This window comes from Labeo rohita, unplaced genomic scaffold (assembly GCF_022985175.1).
Source record: "Labeo rohita strain BAU-BD-2019 unplaced genomic scaffold, IGBB_LRoh.1.0 scaffold_596, whole genome shotgun sequence".
Taxonomy (NCBI): Eukaryota; Metazoa; Chordata; class Actinopteri; order Cypriniformes; family Cyprinidae; genus Labeo; species Labeo rohita.
Genome location: NW_026129520.1, coordinates 19,725 through 41,760, shown reverse-complemented (window position 1 = coordinate 41,760; position 22,036 = coordinate 19,725). Strand labels below are relative to the sequence as shown.

Below are 22,036 nucleotides of genomic sequence, written 5' to 3'. Positions count from 1 at the left end.
CTGGGTGTTATATTAGACAGCAACTTGTCTTTTGAAAATCATATTTCTCATGTTACAAAAACAGCTTTCTTTCATCTTAGAAACATTGCCAAGCTGCGAAACATGTTACCTGTTTCTGATGCAGAAAAGCTAGTTCACGCATTCATGACCTCTAGACTGGACTATTGTAATGCACTACTAGGTGGTTGTCCTGCATCTTCAATAAACAAGCTACAGATAGTCCAAAATGCAGCTGCTAGAGTCCTTACCAGGTCAAGAAAATATGATCATATTACCCCAATTTTACAGTCTCTGCACTGGCTACCTATTAGGTTCTGCATCAGCTACAAAATAGCACTTCTTACCTATAAGGCACTTAACGGTTTAGCTCCTGCGTACCTAACTAGTCTTCTACCACGCTACAATCCATCACGCTCCCTAAGGTCACAAAACTCTGGACTGTTGGTAGTACCTAGGATAGCAAAGTACACTAAAGGAGGTAGAGCTTTTTCACATTTGGCACCCAAACTCTGGAACAGCCTTCCTGATAACGTTTGGGGTTCAGACACACTCTCTCTGTTTAAATCTAGATTAAAGACGCATCTTTTTAGCCAAGCATTCAAATAATGCATCTCATAAACTTTTTCTGCAGCTATATCTGATCAAATGTTCATTATTAATCTTTTAGCTCTGGTTTAACAAACCTTCCTTTTCTTAGTTTGAACAGCAGCTACGCTAATTATGTTCCTATTTGTTCTCTGTTTTTGCCATGGGATTGACATCCCGTGGTAACTAGGAATTCACAAGCTCCAGTCTGGATCCAGAACACTTAAGAAGAGATGATGCCAACCCCTCAGAGGACTTCAGATGATACCAACCCTAAAAAAAAAAACAGCACTACCGAATTCTGCTACTAATTTATAGTGTTCTTTGTCTGTTTAAATACATCATTAATTGATCTTTACCACACATCTCTGCCATATGTACATCAAGTTACTACTACATATATTGTAAAAATGTCAATTTGGTGTAAAGCTGCTTTGCAACGATATGTATCGTGAAAAGCGCTATACAAAAAAAATTGAATTGAATTGAATTGAATTGAATAAATTCTGCTACAGGTCTGTGGCAATCCTCAGGAGTAAAAAAAATAAATAAATAAATAAATAAATAAATGATCATCATTTAGTGCCATCTGAAAGCAAGCGTTAATCACTGAATCACTCCAGCTCACCATATGTAAAATGCTCAAGAATTCCTCCACATACAATACTTCAACGGCCTTCCCTCCTGCTGGAAATTCCTCAGCCCAGATCATTTTGGTTGGGTTCGGCGTTCTGTCACAGTGTGTCGGGGTGGAGGACAGAGGGACAAGGAAATGGAGTACACTTGACAAAATAATAAACTTTTAATAAAACAAAACAAAACAAAACACAATACAGGGAAGGCAGGATTACTAGAAGCACAGGAAAACATCTAAAGACATATAACGCCAAACACAGGACCCTGGAAACACTGGGCTTAAATACATCACAAACGAGGGAATTAAGACACACCTGGGATCAGATTAACTAGACAAGGACGGGAAACATGACCATAAAAGGAAACAGGAACTTAGGCTGGGGCAAAAACATGGAACACAGAGTCCAGAATCCTGACAGTTGGCGTATAATGACATTTTACTTAGGCCACTAATTTAGTTGGTCAGAAGAATCTGCATAAAGAGTAACGATAACCACATCATCTGTATTTGTGTTGTGATAGTATATTATCTTAAAAGACATCTATGATTTGAAAAGGAGTCCCTATTTGGAATAAATGAAATTGGCCTATAGCAACTTATTTCCTCTGGATCTATCTTTTTTAAGTAACACTGTTATGATAGTCTCATTTATAGTAGGAGGTAAAATATCAACAGTATTTAAATAAGATGAGAAAAGATCACTGAGTTCTTTGTAAAACTGAGACTTATATTTCTGAAACAGAGAGATCTGCATTGAAGAAGTCAAAGTCTTCCAGTACAAGAATAGGAAGGCCCATACAAACAGAATCTAACAGGATTTTGAGATATGTTTAATATATGAGTTACAGACACACAGTCTATAGAAAAAAAAAAAAAAAAAACAATATTGTTGATAGAATCACAGAGAGAATCAAGATACAATTCTAGTTTTAACATTACTTGTTTTCAGATATTGAAGAAAAAATATCAGCTGTATACAAAGTGACCCACATTTGTTTTTTGACAACTGAAAATATGTATAATTTAACTATTTACTCATGGAGCTACATTAAGATCCACATACAAGTATCTCTGGAAATGAACTACATAGAACCTTAAAATGAAAATACAAAAGAAAAGTGTAAGGACCACAGTCTAAATAGATATAGTATAGTTATTACTTTTTTAGTTACAGGCATGCAAACTTTGGAGAAAAAAAGGGCGTTGGCATATAATGCAACAAGGATTTTTAAAGTCAACACATATGTTAATAAAATTTCTAAAGTTATTTTGACACTCTGGCATATCAATTTTTGTTACATGGAAGAACAGAAATAATGCAGGTCTATATGACATCATGCATGCTAAATCTATTTCTTTGTTTTGATTTTGATGACATTCACTACAGAACTAATACAAATAAGCAATACAGTATGTATTACTAAGGTTAATGTAATGTAATTCCTGTACTTGTGTCAATTTATAACACATCTTGTTCAACTTTTCAGACAAGTAAAGACGTCATTAGACTTGTAGAGAGGATATTTAAACCTCAGTGCTGCATTGCATTTATGATCCAAATATTTGTTTACATAATACTGTAAAGCAAGCTTGTGTTAAACAATTAATTAAAACAAAACAAAACATTTAACATTAAATGCTGAAAGAAAAGGTAATTAATTTACAGGCATTCTCTCTTCTGACCCCAAAGAGTGTTTGGATGCATTTAATCACATTTAAAAATGACTATCATTACATAATGTACCAAAATCAAACATTTTGTGTGTGTTTCTGGAAATGTTTAAGTGTGACTTAAGCATCAAAATACTTTTTGCGGTCACTTTGAAGAATTAATTTAGTCATTGTAGTCAAATGTTCTCCTGGGGTAAAACACTTACAAACTAGAAGCAAAAGTTGTGCTTCTTTTGTATGATGTGGTGTCTTCCATAGGAACATTCACATATTCACAAGTAGTCAATATGTCCTGATCAACACAATCTTCATCTTCACCATCCCTGTGGTGAGAAAATAGATGAACATTTGATGAACATTCACAGAACGTTCACATTGTGTTTAAAGAGTTGGAGCAGCTGTAGGAAACTGTGGCACTGACCGCTTTCTTTTGAAAAGGTAAATATTTAAGAGCACGAAGGGGAGCACAATTGTCACAATGATTAGAAATGCCAAGAATCCAACAAAAGTCTTGTTGTTGTCTGAGGAAGGAACATACTTACAGATTAAACTAGGCTGAATAAACTACTTCCAGTGTGTTAGTACTTTTAAAGGTGTAATCTTCAGTTGTTTTCTTCATTAAGAAGATTTTGCACAAAGAAATTACTGTTTATATAAGATGCCTAATAAAAGTCGTTTATTTACCAAAATAATATCTTGACTGAAAAAAGGTTTTCTTACATTCAGTAGCAGCTGAAAGCTTAGTGAAATCTGAATGTCCATCTGTATTGGTGGCTGTAATCTGAAATGAATAAATGTACTTTGAAACACTGCTAACTAACCTAAATTGTAATTCCAACACATGTCACTCTTTAGTATTAATGAATAACAGATGCTGAAAGACATTAGGTGGGATTCAAGTACCTTCAAATCATAATTTGTAAGATAGGAAAGATCTGAAAACGTAAACGAGCATGTGTCACTGGTTTTAGAGATAGTTTCTCCATTGTATGTGATTTCAGCCTTGAATGTTCCCTTTCCTCCATTCCAGATTATCTGTGGTTCCCTTTTATCACATTTTATTTCAAGAGAATTGTCATCAGAGTGAGTTACATCAATACGTGAATTGAAAATGGGCTCTATCAAACAAAAAGAAATAAAACATACAATTAGCATTTAATAACAATATTTCTAAAAAATAATAATAATAATATATTCAGCAGTAAACTGTTGACTTATTGTAAAGATTAAATTATTAACAATATATATTATAGACAGAAAATGCATCAGGTTGAAAAGGTTCAGAGTAACTGAAAAAAGAGAAAATACTTACTGTCAGAAAGTGTTTTCTTCACACCATTGAAAATTTCATAATCTTTTCCATTGACTTGTCCATTAATACTGCATAAATAGTTTGTATATGGCAATAAATTTATAAGAAAGCAGTTTGTGCTAGTGCCGCTGTGTTTTACACAGTTCACCCCTGAAAAGACAAAACATACCCAAATAAGACTAAACATCTACTACCTCTTATAATATAATAAAATACCTTGAGTATTTTTTTTTTTCAGAAAATGATCATTTTCATATGATAAGTTTCATTAATGCTGTATTGGCAAAACAACAGAAAAGTGTGAGCCCTTACATTGACTGTATCCAACACCATCACGGGGTTTGCAGCTGGCTGATAAACTTTCCCATATAATCCCTGAGCATTGATCTCCCTCAAGTGAATTCCAGGATATTTTAAATGAGGTGCTGGTGCTGTTCTCAAATTGTCCATTCTTTTGCCAATCTGTAAGAAAGAAAAAGAGAAATCACAAACAATGCAAAACAAATCTTCATAATCAATTGTCTACAAGACCCAGGTCCATAACACAAAAATATACAGTGATCTTATTTGGACTTCAAAGTGGTACAAGTTAGAGTGAAATGTTCATTAATGAAGAAAACTGAGTAGAATTGGTAAATGTTTGTGACAAGTTAATGGGACAAAACCGAAGACAATGTACTATAATGATGAAACCAAAGACATTCATACAGTTTTAAATGTAGTTTTTAGTGTATTGCACATTTGAAGAATAATGTAATCTAGTAACAACCCTGTTTTGAGTTAAAAAGATTATTGGTAAATATTCCCTGGTATGCCGGGAAAGGGAAGGATTTTGAACCAGACCTGCACGTCTAATTAGCAACTCACCACATGGTATTTGAAAGGAGAGTGCATTACTCTTGATGAGTCGTTTCTGATAAGGGTATTCTCCAATGCAGGTGTACTGTTCGTTGAGTGATAATAACACTTTGTCATCTAAACGATAAATCTCTTTCCCATCTGACAAAGAAAGAAGAGAAAACTCATTCATTATCTGTTTAATCATATATTTATGATGCTGCAATTAAAAAGGAAAAAAAAAAATCTAATTATGCATTTACAGTGTCATGGAACCATTTGCATTACTTACTGCCATGGGTGCAAACGACTTTAAGCACAGGATTACATTGTGCAGGTTTATTAGTCCATTCAAACTGAGAGGGAACAGTTGCATTGAAGTGTATTTCAGGTTTGACTGAAATAGAAACATTCAGTTGCTAAAAATACAGGTTAAATGTCTCAGATCACAGTATACATGCACATCTTCAACAAATGGCAGGACATTATAACTGACTTCATTCCAGAAGAAAACTACAATTCATTTGAATTAAGGTAGCAAACAGAATTCAGAATTAAAATTCAAAGTCAAAACGGCATGAAATTCAACTGCTCTGTTAATCTTTTTGTTTTAATCTTTTTTTTTTTTTTTTTTGCCATGCACGAAGCATGAGAAACAGATTCTAATAATCAGTGTTTGAAAAGTAATTTATCAACATGTTTATTGTATATCATTATATTTAATACATTAGTTTTGCAATTAATATACTAATTACAATTCTAATTTTGCCTCCTGTGTGTTGGTGACCAATTCAAATTCTCATTCATGAACTGAATAAGAGACAATCCAACCGCATAAATGAGAGTGTGATTGTGCGAATCATTCATCATTATTCTACAGACATTTGTGATTAAACAGCAGTCACAATTGAGCATGTTTTTCACATTGAAAACTAAACTGAATAACAAAACATCTGCTGAATTTATCAAACACCAACCTGGGGGCATATCAACATTCATTGTGTAGTTACATGTGTCCAGTACAATGGTGTGTGTGGATGTGCAAGAGTTTTGCTCTGTTATTTTAACACATTCAATCAGATTCCATTGAACATCAGTGAATTCTCCTTTCAGACACACTTCATTATCTGTTAAGGTTTCCACAACAGTTTTTGGAACAGTTTCTCCATTTTCTGTACAAAAAACAAGAGGCAAATGTAGATACATTTTGCATCACAATATTTATTCAGGAACATAAATAGATTTAAAAAAAAAAAAGAAAGATAGAAAGAAAAAAAAAAGCAGATAATCCACAAAGAGTATTTGAACTTAAAAATCACTTTTAAGAGATCCCTGCAAATAATCTATTTCAGTATGTTCTAATTCATGGAAAAAAAAAAATGTTCTGCTGGGATAAAACACTTACCACTGGAGGTAAAAGTCATTCTTCCATCAGATATGCATTCATCCACATTGACGGTGTACACAGTGCATGGTTTTAACCATTCAAACGGTATTTCAAAGGGAGTTTGCTTAGATATTTGTTGGACACGGATCTCATTGTGCTTATCCCTTATCCTGATTGTGTATATTTGGTCAGTGGAAGGACTGATATTTACCACATAGGAAATTCCTCCATCTCCTCTCTTTGTAAGGCTGTACTGACCTGTGCATAAGTGCATATGAACATTCACAAATTCATAAGCAAAGAATTATACAGCTAAGGCCAAAAATATCGGCACCCTTGCAATTCTGTCAGAAAATGCAACCCTTGTCTTAGAAAATTGTTGCAGTTGCAAATGTTTTGGTACTCACATGGTTATTATTATTATTATTTTTGTTTGCATTGGAACAACACAAAAAAACAGAGAGGAAAAGTCAAATCTAGTACAATTCCACACAGAACCAAACAAAATGCACTGGAGAAAATTATTGGCACCCTCAACTTAATATTTGGTAGCACCCCCTTTGAAAAAAAATAACTGAAATCAGTCACTTCCTCTAAGTTTCTTACACCTCTCTACTGGAATTTTGGACCACTCTTCTTTTGCAAACTTCTCCAGGTCATTCAGATTTGAAGGATGCCTTCTCCAAATTGCTGTTTTGAGATCTCTCCACAGGTGATCTATGGGATTCAGATCTGGACTCATTGCTGGCCATTTCAGATCTCTCCAGTGCTTTGTTTGTAAACATTTCTAAGCGCGTTTGAAGTGTGTTTCGGGTCATTGTCCTGCTGAAAGACCCATGATCTCTGATGGAGATGCAGCTTTCTGACACTGGCCACTACGTTGCGCCCCAAAATTCTTTGGTAAACATCAGATTTCATGACACCGTTCACACAGTCAAGGCATCCAGTGCCAGAAACAGGAAAGCAACCCCAAAACATCTTTGAACCCCCATCATGTTTGACTGTAGGGACTGTGTTCTTTTCTTTGAAGTCCTCATTTCTTTTTTTGTAAACAGTGCCATGATGTCCTTTACCAAAAAGCTCTAATTTTGTCTCATCTGTCCACAGTATGTTCTCCCAGAAGGATTGTGGTTTTGTCACATAAGTTTTGGCAAACTTCAGTCTTGCTTTTTATGCAGTGGTGTCCTCCTGGGTCTCCTACCATAACGTCCCTTTGCATTCAGATAGTGACGGATAGTGCGAGCTGACACTGTTGTACCCTGTGTCTGCAGATCAGCTTGGATTTGTTTGAAAGTTAATCTGGGATCTTTTTCCACCATTCAAACAATCCTTTGTTGTAATTTTTCATATATTTTGCTTTTCCGTCCACGTCCAAGGAGGTTAGCTACAGTGCCATGTGCTGTAAACCTTTTGATGATATTGCACACAGTGGACACAGGAACATTAAGATCTCTAGAGATGGACTTGCATCCTTGAGATTGTCCATGTTTTTTCCACAATTTTTTCTCTCTAATCCACAGACAACTCTTTACACTTCTTTCTTTTATCCATGCTCAGTGTGACACACAACACAAAGGTTGAGTCAACTTTTCTCCATTTTAACTGGTTGCAAGCGTGATTACTATATTGCCTACACATGTTACTTTCCACAGGTGTGTCTAAATACAAATTACAGGAGCATCACATGCTTGAAAAGCAATTATTTCTTACCATTTTGACAAGGTGCCAATAATTTTGTCCAGTCAGTTTTTGAGGTCTGTGTGAAATTTGATCAAGTTTGTCTTTTCTTCTCTATTTTTCTGTGTTGTTGCAGTGCAAACAAAAAGAATAAGTATGGGAATACCAAAACATTTGGAATTGGAACAATTTTCTGAGAAAAGTGTTGCATTTTCTGACAGAATTGCAAGGGTGCCGATATTTTTGGCCATGACTGTATGTCTTAAACAACACAAACGACTGCAATATAAACCAATACTCACATTGCTGGCTATTCGTGGTACCTGAGAAAAGCACATATCTAGAAGTTAATAATCATAAATCTAGCAAATTGTGTCACAATAATATATATTGAATTATGATTTGTTGTCAGCGATGCTAAAAATTTGAAAGTAAAACTGCCAGCAGGTGACAACAAGTATATGGAGCAAGACTATAGAGATTTATTAGAGATTTTCACAAGACTTTAACTTGGAGTCCAAGTCAAGTCTGAAGTCTTTGTCACTGGAGTCTGAGTCAAGTCTCGAGTCCTTAGTCACAAGTCTGAGTCGAGTCGAGTCTCAAGTCATTTCAGATTCCTCATTTATTGAAATCTTCCTATTTCAAAGCGATCCCCTTTTTTTTTTTTTTTTTTTTTTTTTTTTTTTTTTGGTGTTAAGTGGTAAGGTTAATGTACATTTTGCCTGTTAATTATAATCCTTTACCCTGTAATCACATTCTATAATAAGAGTCTTATCTACCATGACACATAAGGAAATATGAGACACAGACATTACAAATCCATAGAAATAAAGTATTTCTTTTGATAGAGGTATTCATATTTATATCACAAACACTGCTTTATTAGGCATTACAAACAAAAGGAATAAAAATAACATTGAAAATTTTCTAAAGACAGTTTCCTTCAGAGATACAGAGTGTGATATAAAAACACTCACGCTACGTTTTGATTTTGAAATGTGCAGTGCTCATTTTCATTCAACAAAGTGATTGATTTGGAAAATCTAGCAGTTAGTTTTGATATGAAACTACAAACAAATTTAATGTATGGGAAACACCGGGTTGCATCCTACAGCACAACAACCTAACCCCAACTTCAGTCATGTTAATTTTAACTGCGTTTGAAGTCAGCGCCATATTAGAAGCCACTTTTTTCAAAGTTTTTTTTTCTTTGATTCCTAAAATATTGGTGTTTTCGCTTATGACATACAGTATACATACATGTAAAAATCACAAATTGATCTCCAAACAATCTGTATATAAAATTAATTAAGTAAAAACACTTTTTTTTAAAGTAGTATCTGTTAAATTCGTTACTTACATGAAACCAAGCAGAAGACCAAAACCAAGGGTTCTAGTGCAAACAACCTCTCCATATCCAAGTGTTCAAATGCCGCTTCTAAGACACAAATCTCGGTTAACGATTAGAAAGTGTACTGGCTTTTTTTCTCTTACTGTGTTTTCATTTAATCTTACCTGTTCTTATGCATCTAATCAGTCGATCCTGTTGCCAGTGAGTTTCCACCTTCAAAAAAATATTTAAGCTGTTTTTTAGGTTTAAAGACAGTGGAGCCGTGTCAGAGACACTCTCCTCTTCAGCACTGTGTTAAGGACCTTTCTCATCAGGAAGTTATATTTTCTTCAATACCACACCCTATACCACACATCTGTCATATCCTTTCAAATAAGAAATCTAATTTTTCCTTTTTTGGAAAACGTACATCCATTGCACCCATAGTAAGAGCAGCACCTTCAAAGGATACTTCAAATCACCTCCACTTGAACTGGTGATCATTTAAAGTTCTCCAGAGTTGTCCAATTTGATACTGTAAATGTTGTTTAAGAAAGACTTTAAATTATTCAACACACATTGCCAAGATCTGTTTCTTATCTTTTAAAATTGTGAGTCCGTCTGCTGTGTAGCATCTTAGTAGCGAGGGGAACATAAGACAATATGGCTTTATGGAGGCTGCCAGAAACTCTTTACTGCTGCACTAGTCGCAACACATCACCCTGAGACAAGTCATAAGACATTGTGATATTGATATGTCATTCATCTCACACATTTTCTTCTCTGGCATGGCTTACAAAACTTGAACTCTGTTGCTGTTTGAATGTAACTATTTTCTAACATGGAGGGAGCACTGCAAGATACCACTACCTTGTCAGTTCTTTTTTTGCTCTTTCCTTTTTGGTTTCCCACCTGTTTGAAGAAGTAGCAGAGAGAGTGTCCTTTTTTTTATCAGTTGCATCACTTAAATGTTCAGAAGATGTGAAACTACTGAACTAACTTCCGTCCGAAAGCTGTCAAAGTGCACAGTCTAAATACATCTGCTTTGATGAGGTTCAGGGTTTTTTTTTTCTTTTACCATTACTTTCACTATTAAATTTGCTTTTAAAATCTAAAACAAATACTACAACTGGAGAAAATTATTACAGCTTAAGGAAAGTCATGCTATGAAAGAGAAAAACAAGGTATAAAACCTCAAAAAAACATTATACCTACAGTAGGTGGTGGGTAGCTGGCTGTCTCAAAGCATGATCAACCACCTCCGGAAGTCTCTCATATAAAAGCACATTTGCTCATTAAACAGACTAATCAGTTAGCAGTTATGTTAAGAAAGAATGAAAGAAGCTTAATTTCACAGTTTGTAGCTTTGATTACATGCCACTACACAATTTAGAAGACATGGTCATATTAAAAAAAAAAATTCTGTCATTAATTACTCACCCTCATGTCATTCCAGTCCTGTAAGACCTTTGTTCCTCTTCAGAACACAAATTAAGATATTTTTGATAAAATCCAAGAGCTTTCTGACCCTGCATAGACAGCAGCGCAACTACAAAGTTCAAGGCCCAGAAAGGTAGTAAGGACATTTTTAAAATAGTCCATGTGACATTAGTAATTTAACTGTAATGTTATGAAGCTACTGACGCCCTTACTACTTTTCTGGGTCTTGAACGTGTCAGTTCTCAAATGAGGATAATTAATAAGACACAGCTGAATCAAATTATGAAATTAAAAGGGATAAAGAAATTAGGTCACACAAGGAAAAAGTGAGGGAAGAAAACAACCTTAGATTCCATGAAGTGTGACAGTTCGCCCCCTTCCCAGAAGGCGTGACCTTGCACCACAGAGTTGTGGATTAAGAGACGGCAGAGAGATGGGGAAAGGCTGGCACAGGAGGAGCAGGAGCAGGAGGAGGTTCAGGAGAATGACCAAAAGAGTCCAATGTGGTGAGGATGGACGGAGGATCCAGGATGGAACATACAGAGGCAGGAGCCATGACTTGACATGACAAGAGTCACTTGAAACAGGAAAAGCCAGGCGGGACCCAGGTCGCAGCCATGAAGGTGACCCACGGTGGAGCTGTCGGAGGGAGGAGCCATGGTGGAGAAAAGGCTGACGACTCCAGGGGGCCAACCAACAGCGGTGGAGCAGGTGGGAGAGGAGCCCTTGGTGGAGACGGAAAGCCGATGAGCCAGGGTGATGCAGAGGATCCGGAGGGCCAAGGACCAAGACCATCAGATGACCAAGGTGAAGTCAGAGTGAACGAGGTGCCTGACAGAGCCAGAGGGATGTGGCGTAGCTAAAGTCTGTGGAGTGGAGTCTCAAAGTAGCAGATGGTCAATGATTGACCAAGTTGGAGCTAAAGGGACAAGGGAGCCCGGCGGAGCTGGTGGACATGTTGGAGAGGAGGGAGCTAGGAGCCATGGTGGAGCCGGTTGGTCGACGGGCCAAGGCAGAGTCCGCGAGCCACAATGTGGAGTACTTTTTTATGATGTATGGATGCACTTCATTTGGTTTCCAAATCTCAATAGTCACGTTCACTGTAATTATAAAGCTTGGAAGTGCGTCTATAATATATATATATATATAGACGTTTTTTCCTGAACACGGATTTCAGCCTGACTTTTAACCTAAAGAGTGCTTTGCATTTCTGGTGTCCAGTGTTTCTAGTCAAATTAGCTTATATTCCGAGTCGATAATCTAATGTTAAACATATTAAAAAGGTTTTTAAAAAGCACATGGCTCCATAGTGCCATCACTGTGCAATGTCGCAATGACCGTCATTTGTCAGTGCTTCGCTTCTCAAAGTTTAATGAGTGTGTAGATGACACAAAGCTGCCAACATTATCTACATTAAAAACAGATGGGCGCTATTTGAATGGTTCCTATGGAGACCGGAACAAAAGATCATCCAATCGGAAGTTAGAATTCGTAATGGCGCCGCTCATCGTTCACTCAGGAAAAAGGTCTGTAAATCCGATTGTATTTGTTTGAAAGAAGAAGGTCATATACACCTAGGATGGATTGAGGGTGAGTAAATCATGGGGTAATTTTCATTTTTGGTTGAACTCTCCCTTTCTATAGAGCATTTCTACAGTGATTTGGCACACATCAATCTCTTTCTCTGAAACCTAGAATAACCAATAACCACTTAGTAAGAAAAGCACAAGCATAATCCAGTTTCAATTGCTTAAAAAAAAAACCATTCTAAAAACATTAAACCTTCATAACAAGAAAACGGGAAAGGATCTCCAAAACAGAATACTGAACTAAAAACTAAAAATTATTTCTGTTCTCAATTCCTGAATATGTAAATTGAAATGCCTTATTTTAAATGGGAAGTGTTGAAGAACTGAAACAAACTGTATCTTTATAGTCATTCATTCACTCTTAGATCCGTTACATACTCTAAGAATGTACCAAATTGAGAGACAGTTTCTAAGATGAATGAAATGGTAGGCAATATATATAACAAGATACCTTTAACTTAGGTCACTCTAGTTGCCTAAAAGCCTCTGCATCAAGAGAAACGCTAGCCAGATCATTGTATTTATGTTGTGATAGTATATTATCTAAAAAAGACTTCTACAATTTGAAAAGAATTGCCTATTTGGAATATATCATATCTTGTCAGGGTGAATAAGTTTATAATAAGTCTGTTGGATTAAATTTTAGCTCAAAATGTTTTTGGTCCCATGTCAAATATGAATTTGGCCTATAGCTACTTATCCTCTGGATCTTTCTCTTTATTTAAGTAACACTGTTATGGTAGCCTCATTTATAGCAGGAGGTAAAATATCAACAGCATTTAAATAAGATGAGAAAAGATCATTGAGTTCTTTGTAAAAACTTTTAGAAAGTAAGAGTTCTGCATTGAAGAAGTCAAAGTCTTCCTGAACAAGAATAGGAAGGCCCATACAAACAGAATCTAACAGGATTTTGAGATATGTTTAATACTTGTTGAGTTACAGGCACACATTCTTTGGAAAAAAGTCACAGAGAGAAACAACATAAAATTCTAGTTTTAACATAACTTGTTTTCAGACACTGAAGAAAAAAGAGCAGTTGTATAGAAAGTGACCCACATTTGGTTTTTGGCAATTGAAAATGTGTATCATTTAACCATTTGCATCTGTCTATCTATCTATATATCTATATATCTATCTATTTTCAATATTTGTATTCATTGTTCACATCATTAAACAAGTTTTTCAAAGCAAAAAATTAGTTTTGTGTTAATGACCTCTATTTCTATACTTAGAAGTGAAAGTTGTGCTTCCATTGTATATGCAGTCATCTAAACTGATGGTGTGCTTCTTTTAACAATAACACAGTATTTGTTTACAAAACTGCATCTATTCATATTCACCAGATGGTCTGTTGTTTCGTCTCCATTCCATGCATAGAAACATTCACATATTCACAATTAGTGAATATGTCCTGATTAACACAATCTTCATCTTCACCATCCCTGTGGTGAGAAAACATAGATGAACATTTGATAAACGATCAAGAGGAAACATTGTGTTTAAAGAGTTGGGACAGCTGTAAGAAACTGTGACACTGACCGCTTTCTTTTGACATAGTAAATTTTGAGGAGCACAGCTGACGTCACAATGATTAGAAATCCGATTAGACATCCAATGACAGCCTTGTCATTATCTGAGAAAGGGACACATGAAACTAGGCTGAATAAACTGCTTCTGGTATATTTGTACATTTAAAGGTGCAATCTTCACTTGTTTTCTTTATTAAAAAGTTTTGCACAAAGAAATTAATGCCATGTTAGCAGCCTAATAAAAGGCTGCTTACATGGCATTATTTACCAAAATACTATCTTGGGTCAGAATTAGAAAAAGGTTTACTTACATTTAGTAGTAGCTTCACGTTTAATGACATCTGAATATCCTTCTGTATTCATGGCTGTAATCTGATATGAAAAAATGTGTACTGTGAAACACTGCAAGCTTACCCAAATAATTTGAACAAACATGACTCTTTAGCATTAATAAATAACAAATGCAGAAAGACATTAGGTGGGATTCAAGTACCTTCACATCATATGTTGTAAGGTAGTAAAGCTCTAAAAATGTGAACAAGCATGTGTGGCTGGTTTTAGTGATAGTTTCTCCACTGTATGTGATTTCAGCCTTGAATGTTCCCTTTCCTCCATTCCAGATGATCTTTGGTTCCCTTTTATCACATTTTATTTCAAGAGAATTGTGATCAGGGTGGGTTACTTCAATTTGTGATTGGAAAATGGGCTCTATCAAACAAAAAGGAACAAAATATACAATTAGCATTCATTGCAACATTTATGCAAATTTTATTCAGCAGTAAACTATTAATAGATTGTAAAGATTAAATTATTAACATTAGACATTATGGACAGAAAATGCATCAGGGTGAAAAGGTCCAAAGTAAAATGTGACAGCAAAATTCAGATTTAAAAAAGAGAAAACACTTACTGTCAGAAAGTGTTTTTTTCTCACCAGTGTAAATTACATAATCTTTCTTGTTGACTTTTCCATTAATACTGCATAAATAGTTTGTATATGGCATTAAGTTTGTAAGAAAGCAGTTTGTGCTAGTGCCACTGTGTTTTACACAGTTTACCCCTGAAAAGACAAAACATACCTGAATAAGACTTTAAAGATCTACTACCTCTACTAATATCATAAAAGACCTTAGAGTATTTTTTACAGAAAATGCACAGATAAGTTTTAATGATGCTGTATTGGCAAAACAGCAGAAAATTGTGAGCTCTTACAATGACTGTTTCCACCACTATCTCGGGTTTTGCAGCTGGCTGAAAAACTGTCCCATATAATCACTGAGCATTGATCCCCCACAAATGAATTCCAGGATATTACAAATGTGGTGCTGGTGATGTACTCAAATTGTCCCTTCTTTTGCCCATCTGCCCAAGGAAGAAAAAGAGAAATCACAAACAATACAAAACAAATCTATTCAATTCATTATCAATTGTCTACAAGACCCTGTCCACAACACAAAAAAATTACAGTGATCTTATTTGGATTGCAAAGTTGTACAAGTTAAAGTGATAAGTTCCCTGATGAAGAAAACTGAGTAGAATTGATCAATTGATGTGACAAGTTAATGCAACGAAACCAAAGACGTTATACTGTAACAATGAAAATATTATTACTGTTTAATATTTTATTATACAATTTAATGTAAATATATTCATGTAGTTTTAAATGTAGTTTTAAGCATCAATGTATTGAACATATAAAGTATAATATAACCTAATAACAACCCTGTTATTAAAGGGAAGGACTTTGAACAAAACCTGCATGTCTAATTAGCAACTCACCACATGATATTTGAATGGGCAGCTCATTACTCTTGATGAATCGTTTCTGATAAGGGTATTCTCCAATACAGTTGTACTGTTCATTGAGTGATAAAAACACTTTTCATTTAAAACAAATGTATCTTTCTTATCTTACAAAGAAAGAAGAGAAAACTCATCCATCATCTGTTTAATCATCAATGTACATATGATGCTGCAATTTAAAAAGAAAAACAAAATCAAATTATGCATTTACAGTGTCATGGAAACATTTAAATTACTTACTGCCATGGGTGCAAACGACTTTAAGCACAGGATTACATCGTGCTGGTTTATTAGTCCATTCAAACTGAGAAGGAACAGTTGGATTGAAGTGTATTTCAGGTTTGACTGAAACAGAAACATTCAGTTGCTAAAAATACAGGTTAAATGTCTCAGATCACAGCATACATGCACATCTTCAACAAATGGCAGGACATTAGAACTGACTTCATTCCAGAAGAAAACTACAATTCATTTGAATTAAGGTAGTAAACAGGATGCAGAATAAGTCAAAATTAAATTCAAAAGTCAAAGTCAAAGTCTTTTTCTTTAAATCTTTTTTTTTTCTCATACACAAAACGTGATTTCCAGAAACAGATGGTAATAATCAGTGTTTGAAATGTCATCTTAATACATTCATTTTGCAGTTATTATCATTAATGATTGTGTTTAATTATTCAGCATTTTTTCTACAGACATTTGTGTTTAAAGAACAGTAAAAATGTGTTTTTTTTGTTTTTTTTTTTTATGTAACAATACATCTGTTAAATTTATTAAATACCAACCTGGGGGCATATCAACATTCATTGTGTAGGTACATGTGTCCAGTACAACAGTGTGTGTGGATGTGCAAGAGTTTTGCTCTGTTATTTTGACACATTCAATCAGATTCCATTGAATATCAGTGAAGTTTCCTTTCAGACACACTTCATTATCTGTTAAGTGTGTCACAACAGTTTTTGGAACAGTTTCTCCATTTTCTGCAAAAAAAAAAAGAGACAAATGTAAATACAGATTAAATCATAATATCTATTCAGCAACATAAATAGAGAGTTATTGACCAATATGAGTTGTTTTACTGTTATTTATTAAAAAAAAAAATATTTGGGGTATTTGGACTCTTAAAGATCACTTTTATGTAACAAAATAAAAACATCGTTTTTAAGTGTAAACAAATTAGAAGTATTAAAGACAGTCTTTTACTCTAATGAAATGACATGAAGTTGCAAAGTGCAGTTAGAAAATGGACTATTTTTTATTGTGCTATTCTTAAAAAAAACTCTAATTCATGCAAAAAATCTTCAGCTGAAGGTAAAACACTCTATTTGAGACTGGATGTAAAGGTGTTGTTTCCATCTGGATGTGCATTCATCGTAAAGGTGTTGCTTCCAGTGTATGCATTCACAGTGCATGGTTTTAACCATTCAAATGGTATTTTAAAGGCAGTTTGGTTAAATATTTGTTGGGCACGGATCTCATTGTGCTTATCTTTTATCCTGATTGTGTATATTTGGTTCTCGGAGTCGATGATATTCACCACATGGGTTGTTGCTGTGTTGTAGTTCACAATCTTTATAAGGCTGTACTGACCTGTGCATATGAACGTGTACTGTGTGTATGTGCATATGAACATTCACAAATTCATAAGAAGTAAAACTATGCCTTGAACAACACAATCAAAGCAGACTTCACACAACATGTGCAAGATAAACAAATACTCACATTGTCTTTTAGGGGGATCTGAGAAAGAACATATTTAACAGTTAATCATCATAAATCAAGCAATTTTGTCCCAATAAACATTTACAATTTGTTCAGAAAGCACAAACAGTGTGGTGTTACCCGTGGTGAATGTGTGTAAGGTTGAGATGGGGCGTGTGAAGGTAAGAGGTGTGTTGTTATGTTTGGAGGTGAGGTGGTGTCATTCCTTTCACCTGGTTGAGTTGCTGTTGACAATAGAAGAGTTAAACATGACTGACCAGACTACAGATGGACTGAAAAGTTCAATTAATAAAAATAACGCACATTTTCAAGAGGCGAATTGTTACCCTGACCTGGTGATAGTGGGGTTTGTTTAGGAGTGTGTGAGGGTGAGGGGCCTGTTTTTAAAGTAAATGCAAGTTCATGATTATTTGATATTTAGCATCACTTTATGTAATTCACAAACATATCAAATACTATATTAGTATTAGCATTCGCCATGGTAAATTACACAACTGAATTTACACTTAAATGCCATAAAGTGAAGGTGCACAATTTAAACTTAAAATGCCATAAATTGAAAGTTGAAAAACAGCTTGATATTAATGAAATAATTTTTAAAGCTTATTACCATAAACATTGTTTATTTCCATCATTTGAGGAAATGGTTGAAAATTGGCACTGATATTACTAAGTTAAATAATTTTTAAATGAAACATTTCAATATTTGATGTGTTTTAACATAGTAAACGTCTTTAATATAAAAACAATAAAATGACATTGCAGCATAGCATGATGGGAAGCTGGAGGTTTATGTAAAAATAGGAGAGTGATTTTGACTTTTACAATGGTATTTGAGTTTGGTGGAGTGGTGGAGGTGGAGGAGTTGCCTATAATGATGGATTAACACCATTAAACAATATGTAAACATGAAGTTTTCACTGATATATATTTTTTCACCCATATGTTTAAATCAGAAAGCAGCATACATTATAAAATATTTGGACCTGTGGAAAGTGTGAGAAAAAAACATATTAATTACCTTCATCAGAACTACATTATGCAACTCAACTTTTCATTGAATTATTTCTGAGACTCTTATTTTGACTTTTCATCGTGATCTCATGATAATTCATATGGATTTATGGATTTATGTAAAAACATGTTTACTTATGTTTTTACAAACACGTAAACTAAAAACACATTTACAGAATCTTTATGAATATTGAATTTTCAGCATTAATTTAATTATTATTAACACCTAAAAATGAATTTTAGTCAATTTAATTATTGTTCTTTTTAATGTATATCAATGACCTTATGTTTTGCAATGCATTATTAAATTGTTTACTTATTTAACATGAAATGATACCATTCGGTTCTGTTCTGTGATTTCTGCTGCCAGCTCGTTTCCAAGAATAGGCCAACATTATGGTAAACAAAACACTTTTAACCTGTATAATTAAAAAAACATTTCGGCAACAGTTTAACTGTTACTTGTCATGTGATGTTTACTTTGTTTGCCATGGGACACAATGCGTTTTCTCTGTATACACCAAAAACACATAATTACAAACTGAAACTATTTTATTTGTGCACTGTAAACCAAATCTTCAGAATCCGTATGACTGTGAGGAACAGACCCAAATCCAAGCCTTTATTCAGCGATCTTCATCTTCAACCTGAGCAGTGACCGTTAGCATCAAAACCAGCACTGATACACTCATTATAAATTCAAAAGTTGCCACTTCAAGAAACAACAGGATAATCAAACGCTCATTGGCTCTCGCCTGCTTTGTCACAGATTACGACATGCCATGTTTCTGGTGGGGTGTGTTTCAATGAGAAATGTGTGCCTTCATGGAGTGGATTGGGATAATAATCTGAATATTTTTAGTGATTAACAACTTAAATTCTGCTCTGTACTTCACACAAACCTACTGTATTCTGACTGCAGCTGCAAAGTATCATTATTTGGACTACTTTTGGTACTGCTTTTGACATTTTTTTTGCAATAAATAAATGATTGTGATTGCACCTGTCTGTCATGTTTTTCTTTTACTGTACAGAAATAGTTATAGTTAGGTTTAGAGGTAGGAGTGAGATTAGCGTCTATAAAAAATATCTTTGTAAAGCTAAATTGTTACTAAAATTGTTAATTTTCCTGCATATTTCGGTCAATTATGTTTTATATCTTTTTATATTAGCTATAAAATGGGTAGGTTTAGGTTTGGGGTAGGTTAAGGGGGTTTAAAATCTAAATTGCTTATTGATAAAATGATTTATTTTTTAAAAAAGGCACTGATACGAATGATGTAAATGATGAAAGATTTTATCTAAAAAAATAGCAATTTGTACCTTTTAAATGTTGTGATATGTCTAAATTGTACATTTTAGTGTCAATAAAAACATACAAAAATGTACGTTTTGTGCTTGTAAATGTGATGTATTAATACATAAAAACAATGAGACCAGGCAATAAAAACATACAAAAATGTATGTAAGTTTTATTCATAAAATACAAAGTGTCTATTTTGGTTTTATGTTGGTTTTAAATGTTCAAACTCTGCTTCTACAAATGGCAATAAAACTGAAAATAAATTAATAAATAAAAATTTACAAAATGTCAGTTTTGGTTTTATGTTGGTTTTAAATGTTTAAACTCTACTTCTACAAACGACAATAAAAATGAAAAGAGAGATTGTGTGTGAGAGTGTAATAATGCAGGAGTGTGAGTTTGATGTGGTGACGTCAGATTTACCTGTGGTGGTATCTGTAGGTGTGTTTGATGAAGTGCTGGATGGGGAGAGATTTGATTGAGGGTCTGTAATGATGGATTGACACCATGAAACACAACATGTAAGCATATCATGTTTTTACTGATACATGTTTAAATCAAAACAGAAATAAAGCGACGTTTACCTGGATTTGAACTGTTGCAGCTGTGGAAAGTGTGAGATAAAACCATATTAATTAGCTTCGTTAGAATTACATTTTACAACTCAACTTTTAATCACTTAAGTATTTCTGAGACTTAACAGAGTGAACAGAGTGCCAAAGGGAAGTGTTTTTCCTGCTTTTTAAAAGATTTTGCTATCCTAACTTAATTTTTTTTTCAGAAAACCACTATAACAGAGAAATACAGTGTAGTTATACAGTATAAGAGAATGATGTTTAAGACTTTTTAGAAATGGGAATGTTGAAAATATAAAGAAAACTGCTATTAAAATGTTTTTTTATTAAAAACTTACTCATTTACAAGTAACCTGGGCACTTCATTACCTGGTTGAGGTGGAGTCTGTGTGGTTTGTTGTTGTGAGCTGAGTGCAGGTGTGGTTTGTGCTGTTTTAACGTCTGTTCCCAGAAAAACACATGTAGATGTCACTCATATAAAAGAACTGAACTTAAACTTTTGAACATATTACACAACTTTACTGTACTGTGAAGTTATTTCAATAAATACAATAAAGTAATGGCAGAAGTAATCATGCCACAATCAGTGACGTGATTCTTGTTTGTTTGTTTTTTGTATGTGTAAGCTTTTTTTTTTTTTTTTTGTCCACAGATCTATTTTAATTTAAGTTATGACAATGTCTTACTACCTTTTTGAGTCTTGAACATGTCAGTTTTGCGTTGCTGTCTATGCAGGGTCAGAAAGCTCTCAGATTTCATCAGAAATATATTAATTTGTGTTCCTGAAGATGAATGAAGGTCTTACGGGTTTGGAATGACATGAGGGGTAATTCATAACAGAATTTTCATTTTTGGATGAACTAACCCTTTAAATGTGAAGCCTGCTGTAGGGTGTAGGGTCTCTAACTAACTGAATATTAAAAAAGACAAACAAAATGAGTAAATAAACCACTTGCTCAGTGACGTGTGCTTGTATCACGGCATGATGGGAAGCTGGAGGTCAGAGTGTGAGAGATTGTGTGTGAGAGTGTAATAATACAGGAGTGTGAGTTTGATATGGTGAAGTCAGATTTACCTGTGGTGGCATCTGCAGGTGTGTTTGGTGAAGTGATGGAGTTGGAGGAGTCTGACTGAGGGACTGTAATGATGGATTGACACCATGAAGAAATGTGTAAGCGTATGAAGTTTTCACTTCATATATTTTACGACCCAAAGTACAAAAGAAAAACTTGTGACACACACACATAAGCAATAGTTACATACAATGCATAACAGCACAGCAGAAACAGTGTGAGCAAAGAGTGACACGTACCTTCTGTTTCTGGACCCGTGGAAAGTGTGAGATAATACTTTATTAACTTCATCAGAATGACACTGAGCTACTGAGCTTTTCATTATGATAATTAGACTGAAATTACTGCATGATGTGCTGATACTTACCCACATTACCTCACCAAACATATGGCAACTGTAATATTTATGTACTGTACAATTCATGAATTTAACAGACCTAATAATAAAAACAGAAAACTTCTAATACATTAAGATTAACAACATTATATATATATATATATATATATATATATATATATATATATATATATATATATATATATATATATATATAT

At 34.3% G+C, this 22,036-nt stretch overlaps 2 protein-coding genes and 1 long non-coding RNA gene across 3 annotated transcripts; all 3 read right to left on the bottom strand.

Annotated features, from left to right (window-relative positions):
• Positions 1 to 3,796: 3,796 nt before the first annotated feature.
• Positions 3,797 to 9,683, bottom strand: LOC127161230 (receptor-type tyrosine-protein phosphatase C-like; the record flags this gene model as incomplete). Its single annotated transcript, XM_051103874.1, has 10 exons — positions 9,622 to 9,683; positions 9,467 to 9,544; positions 8,409 to 8,429; positions 6,448 to 6,687; positions 6,020 to 6,214; positions 5,335 to 5,439; positions 5,073 to 5,204; positions 4,518 to 4,667; positions 4,206 to 4,355; positions 3,797 to 4,011 (listed from the first exon to the last, which is right to left on the bottom strand). Coding segments are annotated over exons 2-10 (1,263 nt in total), but the record flags the coding sequence as incomplete, so codon positions are not given.
• Positions 9,684 to 13,371: 3,688 nt separating this feature from the next.
• Positions 13,372 to 15,351, bottom strand: LOC127161231 (receptor-type tyrosine-protein phosphatase C-like). The gene is made up of 6 exons (XM_051103875.1): positions 15,207 to 15,351; positions 14,905 to 15,054; positions 14,488 to 14,702; positions 14,306 to 14,366; positions 14,005 to 14,098; positions 13,372 to 13,907 (listed from the first exon to the last, which is right to left on the bottom strand). Exons 2-6 carry the CDS (start codon positions 14,996 to 14,998, stop codon positions 13,802 to 13,804), a joined length of 570 nt encoding a protein of 189 aa, XP_050959832.1. The 5' UTR covers positions 14,999 to 15,054; positions 15,207 to 15,351; the 3' UTR covers positions 13,372 to 13,801.
• Positions 15,352 to 15,783: 432 nt separating this feature from the next.
• On the bottom strand, positions 15,784 to 16,770 carry LOC127161232 (uncharacterized). The gene is made up of 3 exons (XR_007826998.1): positions 16,580 to 16,770; positions 16,038 to 16,142; positions 15,784 to 15,904 (listed from the first exon to the last, which is right to left on the bottom strand). It is a non-coding gene; the product is annotated as an uncharacterized LOC127161232 (long non-coding RNA).
• Between the last annotated feature and the right edge of the window lie 5,266 nt (positions 16,771 to 22,036).

Coding starts and splice junctions, on each gene's coding strand:
- LOC127161231 (XM_051103875.1), bottom strand. CDS start 14,998: ATGCCATATACAAACTATTTATGCAGTATTAATGGAAAAGTCAACAAG. Junction 14,703..14,904: donor GAAAAAAACACTTTCTGACA/GTAAGTGTTTTC, acceptor TTTGTTTGATAG/AGCCCATTTTCCAATCACAA. Junction 13,908..14,004: donor TACTATGTCAAAAGAAAGCG/GTCAGTGTCACA, acceptor TTCTCACCACAG/GGATGGTGAAGATGAAGATT.